Raw genomic sequence first — 19756 nt, 5'->3', positions numbered from 1 at the left:
GCTTTGTTAAATGGCAACTCTCTTGTATAAGCACTTAAAGATAATTTTTTTTAAAAAATCACAAAAGAAAAAAAAGAATATTTACTTGCTTGTCGAATTTGGGAGGATGGGACAGAACATGACATCAATGTGAAACAACTGACCTCAATCTATCTAAGAGAAAGCCAAATGTGCAGCAAGTATGGGAATCAGGAGCGAAGTTGGGTAAACTGGTGATCCAAGGTTTGGGAGTCATCACTAGAAAGAGCAAAGAGAGTAGATAAAAAGTGCAGAGCTGGGTGAGAAGTATTTTGGGGAAATGATCAGTGTTGCACCAAGTATCTGGAATCCCTGTGTCTACCATTGTTTGTATCACTCCAAGATATTTTTGATGACCCTTCTGCTATGCTCTCCCTTCATTCAAGTCTATCTCCTATCTACCTGCTTGGTCAGGATGATAGGGTAACACACACAAATCTGGTATCAGTCACCTGCCTAAACGTCTTTCAATGATTTCTGCACCATCACTGAACACTAACCCTACTTTGATGCTGCTAGTATTCTATGCCTCCTTTACTCGAGTCACAATATTCCCCCAACTCCTGGTGCCTGAAGTGAATCTCAAAGACCAAATTTCAACAATGTGGGGAATGCCGTTGGCAGAATTAAAACAGTCATCTTAATTTCCACATCTATTTATATTAAAATCTAGTAGGTTCAACTGGCTCTGTAGTTCAGCTACCATGTTTATGGAATCAACATGTTAATTTACTATCCTTTCCCACTGTACAAATTAAATCTAAGAACATATTTTTCGAAAACGTTTTCTTTATTACAATGCTAAAAGGACAGGTTTTATTGTTTGTTTGCTTTCTTTCCTTTATTGTTTTGTGTGCCAGTCCTGGAGCTTGAATTCAGGACCTGGGTACTGTCCCTAAGATTCTTTTTCTCAAGGCTACTATGCTCTAACACTTAAGGTCCAGCGCCACTTCTGTTTTTTTCTGGGTAGTTTAATGGAGATAAGAGTTTCACAGACTTTCTGCCTTGGCTGGCTTTGAACTGTGATCCTCAGATCTTTTCTGAGTAGCTAGGATTACAGGTGTGAGCTACCAGTCCCTGGCTCAAAGGATAGTTTAGAATAAATATTTCAAATTCTGGTCCAACTCTCAACTTGTAAAAGGCTTTAGACCAGCAGCTTGAGTTTTTGTCTTTCATGGAGAAGTTTGCTTCAGGCCAATCCACAACCCAGAATCTCTCAAACATATGAGGAACTTTGGACACAACAATACTCCACTGTTAACTTCAGTCCATAAACTGTTCTCGACTAGCCAGCTTCCTCATCATAAACAATCTGCACTGTGATCTGTGTATCTGCTCTAAAAACCCTTATCCAAGCTTAACCTTAAGAGGTTTGTTGGTTATTTATGATAAGCTTACATCTAATATGAAGAACTTTTTTTTTTTTTTTTGTCAGTTGTACGGTTTGAACTCAGGAACTGAGAGCTGTCCCTGAGCACTCTTGCCCAAGGCTAGCACTCTACCACTTTGAGCCACAGCACCATTTCCAGTTTTCTCATGGTTAATTGGAGTTAAGAGTCTCACCGGGACTTTTCTGCCCAGGCTGGCTTTGAACTGCAATCAGATCTCAGCCTCTTGAGTAGCTAGGATTACAGGCGTGAGCCACAAGTGCCTGGCTAATGTGATGAACTTTGGAAGTTATTAAAAATATTTAAGATTTATAAGCAGAATTATCTTTACTGCAGAAAAAACACAGTATGTTTCATGTGAAGAGTTATTTCAATATCACATCATTTTGCATAAAATGGGCAAATTATAAATGTATGCAATTACATATTTTAATATGTAATTTTGCTGTATCTCTACAACCATTTGAGGCATTTTAGTGCCAAACGAAGGTACTTATTCATATAGTGATACATACATACTTATATATGTTATACAAATACATTTATACACATATATGTATGTGTATAAATATAGATACATATAGATACATGTACATATAGATACATATATATGTATAGGTATAGATTCATTATTTTCTTCTGCAGGGTTTGAATTGCTACTGTATGTAAAGAATTCATAAAGCATTACTTTCTTCCTAATAGTCTATTCTCAAAGCCAAAATAATGGATACATTTACTTCATTTCCCAGAGACAATGTTAGCAACTTTGACCTGAAATAAACTACTTTAGTGGGACCAGAAGTTTCCACCCCTTGTTCTCCAGGTCACGGAGAATGCTCTCAGGTGAAGCTGAGATGCGGCGTACCTACCGTCTTGCTGAGGTAACCTGTGCTGGTGTTCATGCACTGTAGACCCTCGCTGTTGCAGCAGCCCCCACATCTGTAGACGGACACACATGGAGGTTTAAAGAAGGTGTTTGTGGCTGCTCCAAACTCCTTCCCCACATCTATACACACCTCCCGGGGCATGCATTGAGTCTTTCTCCACTCATTATCAATACCTGTCGAGTCACAGGGAAGTTCCATAAGTTACACAGAATCCACCAGGCAGGGAGAGCCCACAGCAGTTGGAAGTCACATTTGCTTTCAGATCTCAATTTTGTACCGTGCATACGTTTAGGGAATTAAAAATAAACAAACTGAAAAGATGATAGCTGGCCTAGTGAATAGTATATACACGATATAATCTTTAACAGAATAGCTAAAGGTAGCTCCTTTAAAAACTCATTAGTACAGCCGTCTAACAAGCTAAATTAAAGTTATGCTTTCTAAAAATTACAGCACTTGTGTTTGGTTTTCCTTGCTTATAAAGGTGGAAATTTAATATGTGGGTGTTTACAAGATGTGCAAAAATAGAGTCATGCTCATTTGCTCCAGCATGAACTACTTGCATGGTCCTGATAAGTATGAACAGTATGTTTTCATTTTAAACTGAGATGTAAATGAGAATTGGACTATAATTTTGGACTCAAAAAGTATTCTCAGGTAAACTAATTGGCAAATTTAAGTAGTATCAGGCCAGTAGCATAGCACAAAACAAGGCTAGATTACAACTATCAGGTCTTGTAGCCTAAACTGGCATTTTTATTTTCAGAAAAAAATATTATTTCCTGTCCCCTTTTTATTTTCTCTTTGGAATTTGTTTCTCTGTGTGGGATCTGTGGCTTACCTATAACTCTAGTTTCTTTTTTTGGTATGCCCCCGAATATAATGTTTTGGAAAAAAAAGGGGGAACCGTTGGATATTCAACCACAAAGCAAATTTTTCTTGTTTTGCTTTGAAAATGTTTTGCAATGTCACTATTTGTAGTGAGTGATATATAACATTTAATGATAATTCTTGTTTTTATGATCATTGTTTTTAAATTAACCAACCAGTTTTGAGTATGCCATTATATGTGACAATGCACACTAGATAACTCATCAGCTTTATAAAAAACCAAGCTCAGATCCAGTTATCTTTGAGGCACCAAAGCAACAGTATCATTTCTAAAGGTGATTTGGGTTTGTTTTGTGAGAAATTAAGGCATTTCTAAGTCCAAAACAATATTTGTATAAAACTATTTGCAATGATATAGAAAGTTTGAATGATTAACTGTATACATCTAAAACTTTCTGACAGATTACTACCTCAATTTAAAAAGCCAGTGTGTATTGATACACATGTTTTCTCTCTGTCTTTCAAAAATCCTTTTAACACTCAAAGTGAAATCACAGTATGTTCTATTTCTAAGTAATCCTTTTATTTCCATTTTGTCTACGTCTTTAGGCAATAAAGCATACTCAGTAGTACAAAGGCTGAAATGAAAGGACAACCTAGACAACTTTCAACAGTTTGGTATGAGCTTCTTACAGATTTCTCTCTCCCCTACTTACTTTTCAAGATCTCTGCATTATAATGTGCTGCAGCAAATGTTACAGTGTCTTCTGTCCTTGTGTTGGGATTGGCCTGGTCTTTGTTGTGTTGCCAGCCTCCTTTCCTCAACTGGCACTTGTACATTTTCCAGTATTCTGGGTAGAGGACAGTCATGAGTTCATCGACACTTGACACGGACCGCAGTTGTCCCTCCAAATCTTTGCTAGCATAAGCCTGTCCAAAAAAAAATCCAAGATCAGTCACTCATCAAGCTAAGGGTTAGAAACAGGTGTTTTCATAAACCTTTAGGTTTATTGTTATAGATAATACATTTGATCATAAAATACTAGTACTAATGCCTCCAGAATTACGTGAGTCACTACTTGGTCAAGTTACATTAATATTTTAATTTTATTAAATCAGTATAAATATATTTTGTCATAAAAGAGAGGATCACTGGTAAATTATTCATTTAATAACATAAGAAATGTACTAAACTGTTTTTTTTTCTGTCGGTTATGGGGCTTGAACTCTGGGCCTGAGCGCTGTCCCTCAGCTCTTCAGCTCAAGTGCTCTACCACTTGGGCTACAGCGCCACTTCCAGTTTTCTGAGTGTTTATTGGAGATAAGAGTTTCATGGACTTTCCTGCCAGGGCTGGCTTTGAACCACAAAATCCTCAGATCCCCACACCTCCTGGTAGCTAGGATTACAGAGCCACCAGTGCCCAACTAACTAAACCTTTTTAAGTGGAAAAAGTTTTATAGTTGTCATATATGTCATCTCTTGTCCTGAGAAACCAAATTATTAATAGGTACCGTCTATCTGGGATGATAAACCACAATCCTCCTAAACTCTACTTGCCAAGTAGCTGAGATTATAGAAATGAGCTATTATGCGCTTTAAAGCCACCACGTGCTTCAAATTTTTAATTAGTGTAATTTTTCATTAGAAATGTGAGCAAGTTATACTTTAATACAGTTATACACATTGATTCATCGCTGTTATCATTCCAAAGGGAAGACAGACAGTTTTCTTTAGTCTTTTTATCATTTATATCTCTACCAAATACAATTAACATTGTTCTCATTGCTTCTACCCTAACTAGTTTCTACACATTTTTCTTTGAATTTAGCTAGATAGAATCCTACAGTATATAATTTATAGTGATCAGTCGCTTTTCCTTAACCTCCGCGTGAAAAATTGATCCTTATGTGAAGCGATTTGTTTCATTGTTCTCTGGTTTTCCACTTTACCAACTACCACAATTTATCCAATCCTTGGTCTAAGGTCTTTCAGTCAATGTCATATATTGAGTTTATTACTCAAAGTAAATATACATTTTTCTTTGTAGATATGGCCAAATCATTTTCCAAACTACTTGTACCAACTTACACCTGAGAATGTATATGCATACCCTTGCTCCATATCTTTGTCAGCTAGTAATCCAGTTGTTTAAAAATTTTCAGTCATCCCAATTGATATGTGATAATATCTCATTGTGGCTCACTGAAAGGTCTTTGGTTGACTGATGATAATGAGCACTCATCTGGATGTGGAATTTGCTCTTGTAGAAGTGATAAGTAGAAGCTTTTTATTCCTTTTTGTTGGCTGACTTATTTGTTACTGATTCGTAAGAGCTCCTTGAGTATTCTGGATATGAATCTTTAATAAATATTCTTATGTGTATTGTAAGTATCTCCTGTTGTATAATTTGTGTTTTACTCACTCATAAATGACTTTTGGAGAAATGCTTTTGTCTGAAAATTTTCTCCACAGTTAATATTTTTTGTATATTCTTTTAAACTTGCTTACCTACCCAAATCATGAAAGTATTACCCTGTTTTTCTGTCTAGAATCCTTTAAATTTTACTTTCATATTTGAGCTACTTTGAACTTAAACTTGATTTTTGAGCATAATGAGAAGTAGGAGTCAATATTCTATTCTTTTCTCATATATAACTGATCCTGAAGTTATAAGCTGAAATTTCTTTTTAGCTATTGCACCAAACTGGTCTTTTGTGCTATGAATTATGTTTAGTTTTTCTGAACCTTTGATTTTGCTTAACTTTTCTGTATATAATTATGCTATGACCACACTACAAGAAAGCTTTATAATTAAACTGGAAATTAAGATTATTATGTGGTTGATACATGGGAGGTCTCAAATTTTCATATTAGTGATGTACAAAACTGTTTGCAATTCCATTTCCTTTCTCTTTTATGACTCAGTGTAGATCTGCTTATTCCAAAACTTTGAAGGGCTTCATAGCACTCATAGCAATGGTAACATATGAAAAGCCATGTCCTTTGTATATAGTGTGTGCTCAAGGATGATTATACATCCATCCATAATAGTAGTAGAGGTAATAACAGTAAACAAGGGAAATGATTATATTAATAGATACTCATTCAATAGTATAGCATGGTCAGTTCCCAAAACATATTAGCTGTTAATCATAATCTGTTTTTCTTGTATAATGTCCATTTTCCCAATCCTTTATACCTGTTACTAAAATAACACTTTTGCATACCCAAAGATGCCTAACACGATGCCATAGTCAATTTTGAGTTTTCTAAGAAGAACTTGTTTTAGAAGAGCACACATGTAGAGTATAATAAAATCTTTTGTGTGTGTTTTGGGCATATATATATATATATATATATATATATAAAATTGTATTTGAACCTTAGCTTCTCCACTTATCACGCATGACCTTGGACACTACACCAGAAATAAGAAGAATGCTATAAAAATTAAATAAACCACCATTAATCTAAATAACCCTGTGCTTACTCAAGGTAAATTACTTTTGTATGTTCTCTAGGATAATTTATATTTCATTTTTGTTAAATTTGAGTTGAATTTATTAAACTAATATATGTATAATATATGCTGTTCCCCTTTGCAAAGAAATATTTGTGTTTGACTTTTTTGTTTATATTGCTTTGAATAGAACAGCTAGGATATCTATTCCTACCTGCTGCAAAGATTCATAGAGATGGCAAGTAATAATATGTGCAATATGCTAAACACAAGGTAAATCAAGGAGAAGTCAGTCAGAGCCTTATTAAATTTTGTGGGACTTGAGGGCCTTTTTTTTTGTTGGAGAAGGATGCTTGGGTATATAGGGCCCAATAAGCCTATAAGGATGAAGGAGTGAAAGAGAGTAGGAAGAGGAAAAAATAGTATGGGGGGGGGGGTAGGAGATGTACTAGAAAAGCACACCCTGACTTCTCAAAAGAACTAAAGGACAACATGAAAAGTTTCAGAAAATGGAATCCAAACTCCTGATATTTCAGTGATTTCTGCATTGGCAATTGCATGCCTACTCTTATGCAAGGTGTTGGGACAATACAATAATTCAAGAGCTTCCATCGTTCCTTCATCTATCTCAGTGTGGCCAAGTAATGGTTGGATCCAAAAGTTATAATCCATAGGAATTAATGCAAAGAGTATGTCTTCTTCTTAAAACAGTAACAGTATTTTTGTCATGAACATACGCAATGCACTTCAGCCACAAAGAAAGCACCCATGTCAGGAGTTTTTAAGAGTTTATTGACAATGATAATGTTTCTTCAAGGTTAAAGAGAAGCCAAAAGAATTAAAGTAAATGATAATGGTGAAGCCCATCCATGGTTTCCTCCCTTAGCCCTGCTGTAGATTCTCCTGCTTTAATAGCCATATGGGAAATTGAAGATGACACCTATTGTTTTCTGTTTCTGTTTTCCCTTCTGATGCTATTTAATTCCTCAAAGGTTTTTCATAATATTCCACTAACAACGAATATAGCCAACATACATTCTGAAAATCCTACTGGCTTATAAGTATAGATAATGATAATAATTTTACTCTAAGCTTATGTTGCTCCATTAATAAAACGTAGATAAGGAAACATACTTTACAAAACTGCTGTTAAAGTTTACAATGAAATTTGTAAAGCACACTGTAAGAAGGAGGTACACAAGGCAGTCACTTACTTTAATAAAATATTCCAAATAAATAGGAATAAAAATTATGATTGTCTTATAACTTTTGTTAAATGACTATTATGTGCCAAAGAATGTTCTAGGCATGTTACTTGGAAACTTACTCATTTACAGAGTTTATAAGATAGAAACCATTTATGTTTATTTTGGGAGCTAAGAATACTGCTCTTGAGCTACTTGAATTTGTTCTTTCCAAGGGATTTGCAAGTTTTAGAGCATACCTGTTTTGTAGATTGCAATTAATTCCAGATGCATTTCTTACTGCTTATGTGCTTCTGTGTCTAAAAGGGATTCCAGATTAGTTACAAAAGTGGTAGGGAAAGGAATTTGTTGCTATGAAACAATGTTGAGTAAAACAAAGTTGAATTATTTAACCAGAAGTCCTGTGCCTAAAAGAACAAAAATTTCATTTTTCACTATTACAAACTCTTGATCCTAATTTCTCTCCATAACTAAGAATTTACTTTAAGGTAACAAAAGTACAATTTCTGTATAAATTACCCAACTACTCATACATTTCTATGATGCTGATTTTATAGTTATTCCACGCTGTTTCTGGGAGGGAAGAGTATGTGGTTGTTTGATGTGCACTCATGGGTGACTGGAATGTGCTGAAGATATTTTTAGTAAATAAGCAAGCTGGAAAAATGACTAAAGACTATCTAATTCATCATTAATGATTTGGAAATTTGACTGAGGTCAGTATCACTCAGTCAACACTAGAAAAGGCACTTTCTGAAACCACAAAACACAGTCTTATCAACCCAAGTTCCCCCGTGTCCCTAACTGATTACTAATAGCATCACTCTACCTATTGTTCAGTATCAAAAATCTGGAGGAAAATCATGGCATAGTACCTTGCTAAATTTTATGATATTTATGAATTATTATGATTTCCTCTATTGAAATGTTGAGTTGTCTAAGTTAACAATTATGAGGTTTACTACTATTTCTATCAGGTGTATTAATAAAAATGAAATACTGAATGGAGAAGAAAGACAGATCTACACTGAGTGAAGGTAAAAATTTTTAAATATATGATGAACAAATATTACTTCAAGTGTCCTTCCTGGCCCTCAAAAATTACAATTTTGACAAATGAGTACTGTGTTGAAGAATTGTTTCACTTTTAACATCGATGTGTCTATCTTCTTTCCCTGAGAAGTATGTGGGAGGATACGATCCCAATAAATAAGGGAAGAAGTTATCTGATTAATGAAACTGTCTTCCTTACCTGATGCTTAGATTTCAATGTAAGACAAAATACAATTCCCGGCCAAATTTTGGTCCATGTTTAAAATCTTATCTCTGTAGGACAGATCTAGATTTAAATATTTACATTTTACAATGGTCCGTATTAATGAGTGAAATTCTTGTTTTAGGCTTCACCTGAGGAAACTGTCCATGTAAGTGAAAATATTTGAGATACTTAACCCTCTTGTACAATGTTCTGCAATTACCTTCCTGACCCCAACATATGACTGGAGCACTAGACAGTTGTGGATTCAATTCAGGGGGCAAAATTCATTATTAAATATTTTTCAATATATTCCAGGTACATTTCTGTATGGCAAATTTACAAAACTGGATTTTTTTTTTTGGCCAGTCATGGGGCCTGAATTCTGGGCCTGGATGCTATCCCTCAGCTCTTCAGCTCAAGGCTAGCATTCTATCTCTTGAGCCACAGCGCCCTTCCAGCTTTTTCTGCTGAGGTGGTGCTGAGGAAGAACCTAGGGCCTCATGCATACAAAGCAAGCACTCTACCACTGAGCCACCTTCCCAGCCCACAAAACTAGATTTTAAGATAAGTGAAATTAGTCTTTACTTATTCCCCTCCTTCCAAAAATTATATATTCCCAAGAGGTCAAGGAATTTAGTTGTCTTCAGAAAAAGAGACAGAGATCCACACATACATACAGAGAACACAAATGAGCTGCCCAATGGAAAACCAATTTAATCATACTTATGAATATAATTGAGGCTTATTTATTGGATATTTAGATAGCGAAAACTGTGCCAAGTACTGTAGAAGAAACAAACATTTTCTTAAGAAGAACGTCTGTATAAAATACAAGTAGATAGATAGATAGATAACCACAAACGAAGAATACGAATGTTCTTTAGGAATTCTGAGAAAGGGCAGTATTTCTAGTTGTAGTATTCAGGGAAGGCTCTTGAGGAAGCTCAATCTGGAGCTCTCACTTTGTCCAATACAACATGGGAAAAGTGAGAAATTACAGGCAGCAAACAAAGCTTTTTCTCATATAAATCAAGGCCATTACTCTCAAATAATCTTCATCCTTCTGAAAATACATACGTCTTTTTCGTTTTTTTTGCCACACGTATATACATAAAATGATTTAGACTTCTATGCATTTTACTGAGTTTCATGCCAGCAGTAATTCTTTGAAACAACAACAACAAACTGTAGGCATGCCCTGGAGTCTCCCTCCACACAAGGCCTCATTTCACCTTTGGGCTTCCAAGTTCATCTTTGAAGTGTTGCCAGATGTTGAATGTCCCCTAATAGACTATGTGTTGAAGTCTTGGTTATCCTACCACTGTGGTGCTTGTGGAAGGTGGTAGAACCTTTAAGAGGTGGGGTTTAGTGAGCAGTAGTTAGGTCATTGGATACAAGTTTTTTTTATCTTTTTTTTTTAATTTTTCTTTTTACTGTGAAAATACTGTACAGAGGGGTTACAATTACATGGGCAAGATAATGAGTACATTTCTTATCAAGCATTGCAGCCTCCTCCTTTGTTTACCCTTCCCATCCCTTCCCAGCCTCTCCCCTCCCCCACCAAAGTTGTAAAGTTCATTTTCGACATAACGACTTGTACATCTCATTGTTGCAATGAATCCACTTGTGTCCCTATTTAAACGACATGTTTTTCCCCTTCCCTTCCACAAATTATACCGACATCAAATACAGTGAAAGCAGGGGTTATACTGTGGGGGAGGGACATTCAAAGCAACAAAGAAATTATCTTATAAATGCGTTAGAAACAATCGCATGAAAGAAAAAAAATATTTGAATACGTATGAAATGAATACGTATTCAAATGAATACATATTCAAAATAGGTTCATTTCCCAAACATGGCCTTATCTGACCTTTTCTGCTTGACTCAGACATATACTAGATATTGCAAATAAGGGAAACCATGGGACCTATGTTTCTTTGGACTTGGCTTACTTCACTTAATATAATTTTTTCCAAGCCTTTCCATTCCTAACAAATGGGGCAATGTCATTCTTTCTGATGGATACAAGTTCTTGAAGCGACTTTGGGGTCCCAGCTTTCCCTCACTCTTGATTGCTCCCTGGCTCGTGATGGAGTGGATTTGCTCTACTAAGTACTGGACCCCTCCCCAGTCCTAAAAGCAGTGAAACCACAGGACCAGGACCTGAACCTTCCAAAACTGTGATCCAATAATCCATGCTTTTTTTGTTTTTTGTTTTTGTAGATTAACTATCTTCGGTATTTTGAGACAGGGACTAACACACCATGCTCTGTGAGAATTCTGCCAACTCAATTCAGAGAGTACTCCTTAAGCTAGGTATTGTACCACCCTGTATCTCTCATCAAATCTCATGCCTTCCAGCATTTCTTTATGATCTCTGATCACCCTGACCTGCCTTTAATAAGAATATTAAAGGAGTTAACAAGAATTCCTAAATCTCAATGTCACTTCTTACTAATATTTATCATCTGACTCCATACCAGCCTGCTCCGTGGCCACAAACCATGACTTGTTTTTGTCAAATTTTGTGGTGAGCCTGATATCTTTTCTCAATGCAATATTCTTGACACAGCACCTGTTACAACAATTCAGAATAAAGACTTCCTTACATTTTTGATGTATTCCATGACAATTTATGCCCATACTAATCTGATGCCATTTCCACTTCTTAGACCTCACATGCCTTCTTTCAGTTGGCAAACTTATCTTACAGTCCATCAAAAAAAAAAAAAAAAAGACATTACACTGTAACTCAGTTAGTTAACATCAATCTCCCAATCTTTGTTCCTCATTTCGGAAGATGCAATTTCTTGTTTCTCTTCATCCTCTCTACAGGGGATTGATCGGTGCCTTTCTACACCGGCTGCAGAAACACTTGACTACTTTTGTTAACTACTTTTGTTTGGTATCCTTTCTCCCCCACTTCCTTTTTCCTCCCAAATATAGTGTTTCTATTAGCACGATAACTTCTTGCTCCCACAAGTTTTAAAAATAAACACAAAATTACTGACAAAATAATACCAGCAAGCCCAAGGAAAAGTCTTTGCATTTACATCTTCATTGAACTACGGCCATGTCTGCTCCCCTTCGGAGCTTAATTTTTTTTATCCTTTTAATTTCTTACAGAGTTTGAATTTCTAAATATAAATGATCACTATTCTCTACTTCTCTGTCTCTTTTGAGCATTCTAATCTGGTTCTGTTCCTAGTACTCCAATAGAACTGGTTCCAAGTGGGTCCCAGAGTTCTGTTACGTGCCATCATGTAGCAGTGCTAATAATTTTATTATTCAATGAAAATAAATGCCCGTCTCCCAGAAACTATTTTGCATTCTCCTTTAATGTCCATTGTGATCAGTATCCTTTGCTGTACATAGTCTCAATTTGGAGTTCTAATGGTCCAGAATTTGTTTTCTTGCTTTCTTATACCCCTATCTGCAGAGTCTCATTTATTTCTGATCCTCCCAAAATAATGTGTGTTTGAGGACTGAAATCTGTGCTTCCAGACGAAACTTCTCTGCAAAGCCATTAGATTTCTCACCATCTCATTCCTAAAATACATAAAAAGCAGAATTCACTAGTCATCGCCAATTCCATTTCTCCACAGTTTTCCTCGTCTTTTTCAAACTTACTAAGCAATTTCTCATTCAAGAGTTTCAGAATTTGATGTAATAGTTCTCTGTCTCTTAAACATAATCTATTAGCAAGTCTTAATCCTTCTACTTCTAAAACATAGTAGTTTTCATGTCCATTGTGAGCTTCCTAGTATAACTGCCATCATCTCCATTCTGATTCACTGTATTGCACTCATAATTGGTACTATGCTTACAACTGTTCTTCTGAATTGTTCTTCTGAGTTGATCCTGACAATTGAATCTCCACACAAAATTCAGAAGAACACCGATCAATACTCACTGAATGATGCCATTCACCTCTGTAGTCTGCGTCAATGTATTACCACTATACTTCAAATAAAAATTCCCCTATACACACATTAAGTCCCTAAATTATTTGACTTCTGCTAACTCTCCAGTTCTGTCCAGTTTTATCCCACATCACTCCACTCATAGAACTTGCATGTATCATAAACTCACCGTTTCTTTCAAACATAACCATAGCAAATTCAGTTTGCTTTGGTGGAATTACATTCCTCTGGCACTGTTGATCGCTAGTGTCTGTCCTCTCTTCCTCAGACTTCACCTGACAAGTCAAATAATTTCTATAGCTTTCTATGACTACAACTAAATGTCTTAATTCATCCAATCTATTTCATCACCATATTTCATTCTTTCATGCCATTTTCCACTGTAAACACTGGCTTATTGGTAACCTGACATACCTCATTTTCTCTCTGTGTACTTTCTTCCTCATAGTGTGTTACAAAGCATATGATTTTCGCAGAAGGAATACACTAAAGATCAAGGTAGCTATAAGACTGACCATCTCCTTTTTCATGTCCCCTAAAAACATTGTAGATAATACTTTCCTAAAATCTGAGAAAAATATCTAAAATTAATATAACACAAGTCTAATTAAAATTGTCCAAAACAACTTCTAGTAATGATATATTTACTTTCTTAAGGTAGCTTGAATTTCATTTCAGAAGTTGTGAATTGTTTAATCAGAACCAAGACATAGGAAAATAAACACAGTTTTCTTTTTTTGTGTGTGGAGCTTGCACTTGGGGTCTGGGCAGTGTCTCTGAGGAGTTTTTCTTTGTTGTTGTTTGTTTGTTGCTCAAGGCTATCACTAGCATACTAATGAAGAAAGGTAGGTGGAAAAACATGATCTCTGATTCAAAGATTTCAAGGGAAGATTTCTCAAACATTGAATTGCATTTTCCTTCTTCCTAATTCACCTTAGTGGAAGGTAAATTAAATGAAAAGATAATCTCAGAGATACATTCTGAATTTGGGCCACAAAGGAAAACATATTATATATTACTATTACATTGCCATATATTATTATAACTTATTGTTATATTGCAAATGAATTATTATACCTTTGGCTTATTTTTAACATATATTCTATATAAGGTGATACAAAGTTCTATGGGAATACTACTTATTTAATATCTTCATTGATTTAATACATACTTTATTTAACTTACATTGATTTTCATTTAGCACTTTTATCTTTTATAATCTTTCCTTTTAAATTTTCAAAAGAGTGAGTTCTGGAATTTCACTGTTTATTCTTTTTCTCTCTTGGTTCTTTTATTGGAGTTCTTTTCTGTCTCACTAACTGCAAACTTCTCTAAATACAGCTGTTAACTCCCCAAGTTCTGCTATAATATCTCCAAATCAAACTTTCAAGTATCAATGAAAAACTATCTTTAATTATGTAACTTCCAGTATTTTTAAACATCAATTTTCTTTTCTTCAGTAAACACATGTAAAATTAATAAAGAAAAATGACAGCCAGGCCCCAGTGGCTCGCACTTGTAATCCTAGCTACTCGGGAGGCTGAGATCTGAGGATTGCAGTTCAAAGCCAGTCGGAGCTGGAAAGTCCGTGAGACTCTAATCCCCAGTAAACCACCAGAAAACCAGAAGAGGCACTGTGGCTCAAGAAGTCTTGAGCTGAAAAGCGCGGGGACAGTGCCCAGGCCCAGAGTTCAAGCTCCATGAACCAAAAAAAAAGAAAAGAAAAAAAGAAAAGAAAAATGAGAGTATTATTATTCAGAATAGTAAAAATTAGTTCTAATTTTCAGAAGTAAAATGATAGCATTCTGTTATTTCTTTTAATCAGTCGTGTGTGTGTGTGTGTGTGTGTGTGTGTGTGTGTGTGTGTGTGTGTATAAAAACAGGAAGGAAAAGAAAAATAAATTATGACTAAGATATATGCCACTAGTACATTTGTTTTCAGCACTGGATGGTTTGGACAGAGGTTCTTAGAAGACATCTGCACAGAAATTTAATTTTTACTTTTGCCTATTTGGGCTAATAGAAATTAATGAGTAAAGGATAGTAAAAAAAATTAACAAATTCATGGTTCTGAATAGAAACATTTGAAATCAGATACTGGCAGGTTAAAAGAGAGATCCAGGAGAACCAATGACCTGAAACATGAAGGGACATTGGACCAAGCCACTTATCATTAGAGATTTCTAAATGTTGGCATGTTCTTGAAGCCACTAGGAAGCTCTATTAGTTCTCTTGAAAGTTCCCCAGTTGCCAATTTCTTGCCTGAACAAATCGTTGTCAGTGTGTCTAAGCCTTCTGTTAAACATTAAACATACACAAAAAACACATCCCTTGTGGTTTACAGATATAAAGTCAGGCCTATCTCTAGTTAATCTTATTCATTCCTTGGTCATATAACAAGCAAATACACCAACTAGCATGAGAACCCCTTACTATCTGTATTCCCTACACTGTGTGTTCTGTGAGAATCTGCTAGTATCTATCTGGTCACTGCATATCTATAGAAATGTCAGATCTTGTTCAAGAAATGATCATGTTAGCCTCTGCACCAAATAATGTGCAAATATTATGGCCTACCAAGAATTCATCCTCCTAATGTTGTAGCCTGCTCGGGTTTGTTCTGGGAAGTGCGTGAATGTAGGACTACTTTCAGTAGTGATGCCACATTTTTTTTAGGGGGGGTCCAGTCGTGGGCCTGAACTATGGGCCTGGGCGTTGTCCCTTAGCTCGTCAGCTCAAGGCTAGCGCTCTACCACTTGAGCCACAACACCACTTCCAGCTTTTTTTTCTGCTTATGTGGTGCTGAGGAAGCGAACCCAGGACCTCATGCATGCAAGGCAAACGCTCTACCACTAAGCCACCTTCCCAGCCCCTGATGTCACATTTTGAGACAAAGGGCAATGTTGCAGTTGAGGGAAATAGCAAGGATACTGCAAGTTCTGCCATACATAGTGCCTTTAATACACACACACACACACACACACACACACACAGGATGCTGCACAAAAAATAGAAACCTAAAGGGAGATAGGACAACTCTATGTAGACAGTTACTGTGTTGCCATGGAAGACATAGTTCAATTACTGTGCAGAGCCAGCATACTAAGGCAAAAAAACTGGTTTCATGTTAGAAATAGTTTCCTTTTCTTTTTTTCTTTTTCACACTAGGAACTGAGCCCAGAACTTCAAACATTAAGCCCAGAGCCTTGATCATGCTAGGCTAGTGCACTACTTGTAAGAAATAGTTTTGACATAAGGCTTTCCAATAACATAATATAAAGGAGTGAGATCAGCATCAAACAGAAGCCAAATAGGAGCTAGTAAGGAAGAAATCTGCTGAGAATGGTGTACAAAATATCAATACCAGAAAATTTTACCATAAGGCATTAACCATAATTATTTTCTTCATTTTTATGAATGAGATAAGCATAGTATATCTTTGACTCACAGAAATACCTTGTTCTGATTCTATGAAAGCATTTGTTTCCTGCTTTCTATTTTGATGGTTCCAGAAATAAAGAATATTTTAAAATATATTTTTATTGTAAAGATATTGTACAGAGGGGTTACAGTTACATGAGCAAGGTAGTGAGTCCATTTCCTATCGAACACTGTTACCCCCTCCTTAGAATAAAGAATGTTAACACACGGTAGGACAAGTATGTTTAATCTGTGGTGTTTCAAAGAGGAAAACACAGAGGTGGGCAATCTTTGGAACTGAGAGTCCTGAATCAATATATTACATGTCAGAGAAACGGTAGAGATGGAGAGAGAGACAAGACAGACAGACAGAGAGACACACAGAGAGATACAGAGGTAGAAGCAGGAAGTAGTTCCTGACTGCACCAGGAACAGTCAGGAACATTCCGGAACAACTGCAATGCAGTTAATAACTTACCTCTCTGCAACATGGCAGTAGAGAGAAAAAATACTTTATGAGACATATTTGAAAACTTTTTCCAATTCCTTCTTATATTGACTTCTTTTCTCTTTTGGTGATTATGTTGTGGCCAATTTTTGAAAATTTCAAATATATACTATAAAGTTAAAAGCTACATAGCCTTTGGTTGGTGGATAATGCTATGATTTCCAGTATGTTGAATGCAATAGTAAACATTTATAATACCACACAAACAATATTAACCACTACTGAAATTCTAAGCTATCAAAAGCCACTGAAGGCCATCACATATCAGGTATTCATATAAAGCCTAAAGTAAAGCAGATGCCAGATTTTGGTAAGCTCTTGTTTGCTGAATTTATTAACTAGATGTAGAAATTTACTTCCTGTGCGAGTGCTTTGATACTTCAGAGACATATACTTTAAGAACGTGCAGAAGGGGAGAGAAACAGCATTTGTGGGTTGTGGATGGCACTGTGAAGCAATACACTCACTTTATTCACAGCTTTTACATCGTGCATAAGTTATCAGGGGAATGAGATGAGGTTTGAAAATTGAAGCATAGGGAAAGAGGATGTACTGTAGGGCTAACCTATCATATAAACCGAGAGTCTAATCCAAAAATGTTTGCCTTTTGTAGGGCTATGTAGTGATCTGAATTAATGTATATAGAGATGATGAGGACAATGTTGTTTAGATTAAGATAAAGGCAGAAATAAATTAGACAAAACCATTGAAGCCTTAATTTTCTTGAAGAAATATCACAATCAACCTTTCTCCAAAGTTAAGGAATGTGACTGCAAGCTCTGAGTCAGAATGGAAGACAGCTTTCCTTAAGTGAATTATGTTCTTAACGATCAAGTTCTATTTCCTTAAGTAGCTTACTAAGAGGAAGAACAGAATAAGGGTAGGAGGGAGAAAGAAGCTTAGACTAAGCTATAATTAGTTGGATTCGATGAACATTCAGACTAGGCCAATAAAAAATAGAAATATAGATATTGGTATAATATATATGTTAAATAGGTAGATATTAAACTAATTCAGTTGGGATTGATGAATTCATTTTGAATCTGTAAGAAGCAATTAGAAAACTTTTCTTTCTTTATTTTTCCTTTTAGGTTGGTCATGGGGCTTCAACTCAGGATCAGAGTGCTATCTCTCAGCTGTTTTTTTTTTTTAATTTTATTTTATTTTATTTGAGAACATACTGTACAGAGGGGTTACAATTACATGGGCAGGATAATGCATACATTTCTTACCAAGCATTGCAGCCTCCTCCTTTGTTTACCCTTCACCTCCCTTCCCAGCCTCCCCCCTCCCCCCCAACCAATCATACCCACCCTCCCCCCCCACACCGACATTGTAAAGCTGGTTTTGACATGACATTTTGTACTTCTCATTGTTGCAACAGGTCCACCTGAATCCTTAAACGACTTGTTTGTCCCCATCTCCTCCACATGTTATACTGACATCAAATATAGTGAAAGTGGGGGTTACACTGTGGGGGAGGGACATACAAAGCAACAAAGAAATAATCTTATAAATGCGTTAGAAACACATGCATGAAAGAAACAAAAACATTAAAATACATATTTAAGGGTTCGTTTTCCTAACATCACATTATCTGACCTTTTCCGCTTGACTCATACCTATACTAGATATTGCAAATAAGGGAAACCATGGGACCTATGTTTCTTTGGGCCTGGCTTACTTCACTTAATATAATTTTTTCCAAGCCTTTCCATTTCCTAACAAATGGGGAAATGTCATTCTTTCTGATGGAGGCATAGAATTCCATTGTGTATATATACCACATTTTCTTGATCCATTCATCTACTGAGGGGCATCTGGGTTGGTTCCATATCTTAGCTATGGTAAATAATGCTGCAATAAACATAGTTGTGCTGGTAGCTTTAGTGTGGTCTTGTTTGTAAACATTAGGGTAAATGCCCAAAAGTGGGATTGCTGGGTCATAGGGGAGTTCTATGTGAAGTCTTTTGAGGAACCTCCATACTGCTTTCCAAAGTGGTTGAACAAGTTTATATTCCCACCAACAATGAAGTAAGGTTCCTTTCTGTCCACATCCCCTCCAGCATCTGTTGTCGTTAGAGTTCTTGATTTTTGCTGTTCTAACTGGAGTGAGGTGATATCTCAATGTTGTTTTGATTTGCATTTCTTTTATGGCTAGGGATGTTGAGCATTTCTTCATGTGTCTATTGGCCATCCTTCTTTCTTCTTCAGAGAAGCTTCTCTTTAAGTCTTTCGCCCACTTACTTATTCGGCAGTTGTTTCTTTGAGGATTTGTTGTTGGGGGGTTTAATTTTTTGAGTTCCAGGTATATTTTAGATATGAGACCCTTGTCCGTTGTATGGCTAGTGAAGATCTTCTCCCAGTCCGTGGGCTTTCTATTGATCTTGCTAGCTATGTTCTCTCAGCTTTTTTGCTCAAGTTTAATTTAGTGCTTTACCACCTGAGCCACAGCTCCACATTCAATTTTTTTAATGGTTAATTAGACATAAAGAGTCTCACAGACTTTTCTTCCTAGGCTGGTGGCTGGTTTTAAATCTTGGTCCTAAAATCTCAGCCTCCTGAGTAGCTTAAATTGTACACACAAGTCACCGGCACTTGGCTCATAGATAGGAAGGAGGGAAATGGAGAAAAAAATGATTGCTTGGTTTGGCACTAATGCACATTTAAGTGTCCAAAACTGCACTCATTTAAAATTAAATCTGCCAGTAAAATAACTCTCCAGAACAGTCACAAATCTCGAGTAGACAGAAACACTCTGAGAGCACCCCTTCCGTGAATCATAAACATTACTAAAAACATTTACCAAATGTGATATGATATAAATCTCCAAATAAAGGCTTTCTTGAGAAAT

The 19756-nt window shown here is 36.0% G+C and overlaps 1 protein-coding gene across 1 annotated transcript in view; it reads right to left on the bottom strand.

The window, feature by feature from the left end:
• The window catches only part of Vegfc (vascular endothelial growth factor C), a 96588-nt gene that overhangs the window by 31147 nt on the left and 45685 nt on the right, over positions 1-19756 (bottom strand). Inside the window, exons 2-3 of the mRNA XM_042700638.1 lie at positions 3841-4054; positions 2276-2466 (exon numbers count right to left, since the gene is read on the bottom strand). Coding sequence (XP_042556572.1) covers positions 2276-2466; positions 3841-4054 — 405 coding nt within the window. The remainder of the gene's footprint in view (positions 1-2275; positions 2467-3840; positions 4055-19756) is intronic.

This window comes from Dipodomys spectabilis, unplaced genomic scaffold (assembly GCF_019054845.1).
Source record: "Dipodomys spectabilis isolate Male_0828 unplaced genomic scaffold, ASM1905484v1 ptg000009l, whole genome shotgun sequence".
Taxonomy (NCBI): domain Eukaryota; kingdom Metazoa; phylum Chordata; class Mammalia; order Rodentia; family Heteromyidae; genus Dipodomys; species Dipodomys spectabilis.
This window is presented reverse-complemented; position numbering and strand designations above follow the sequence as displayed.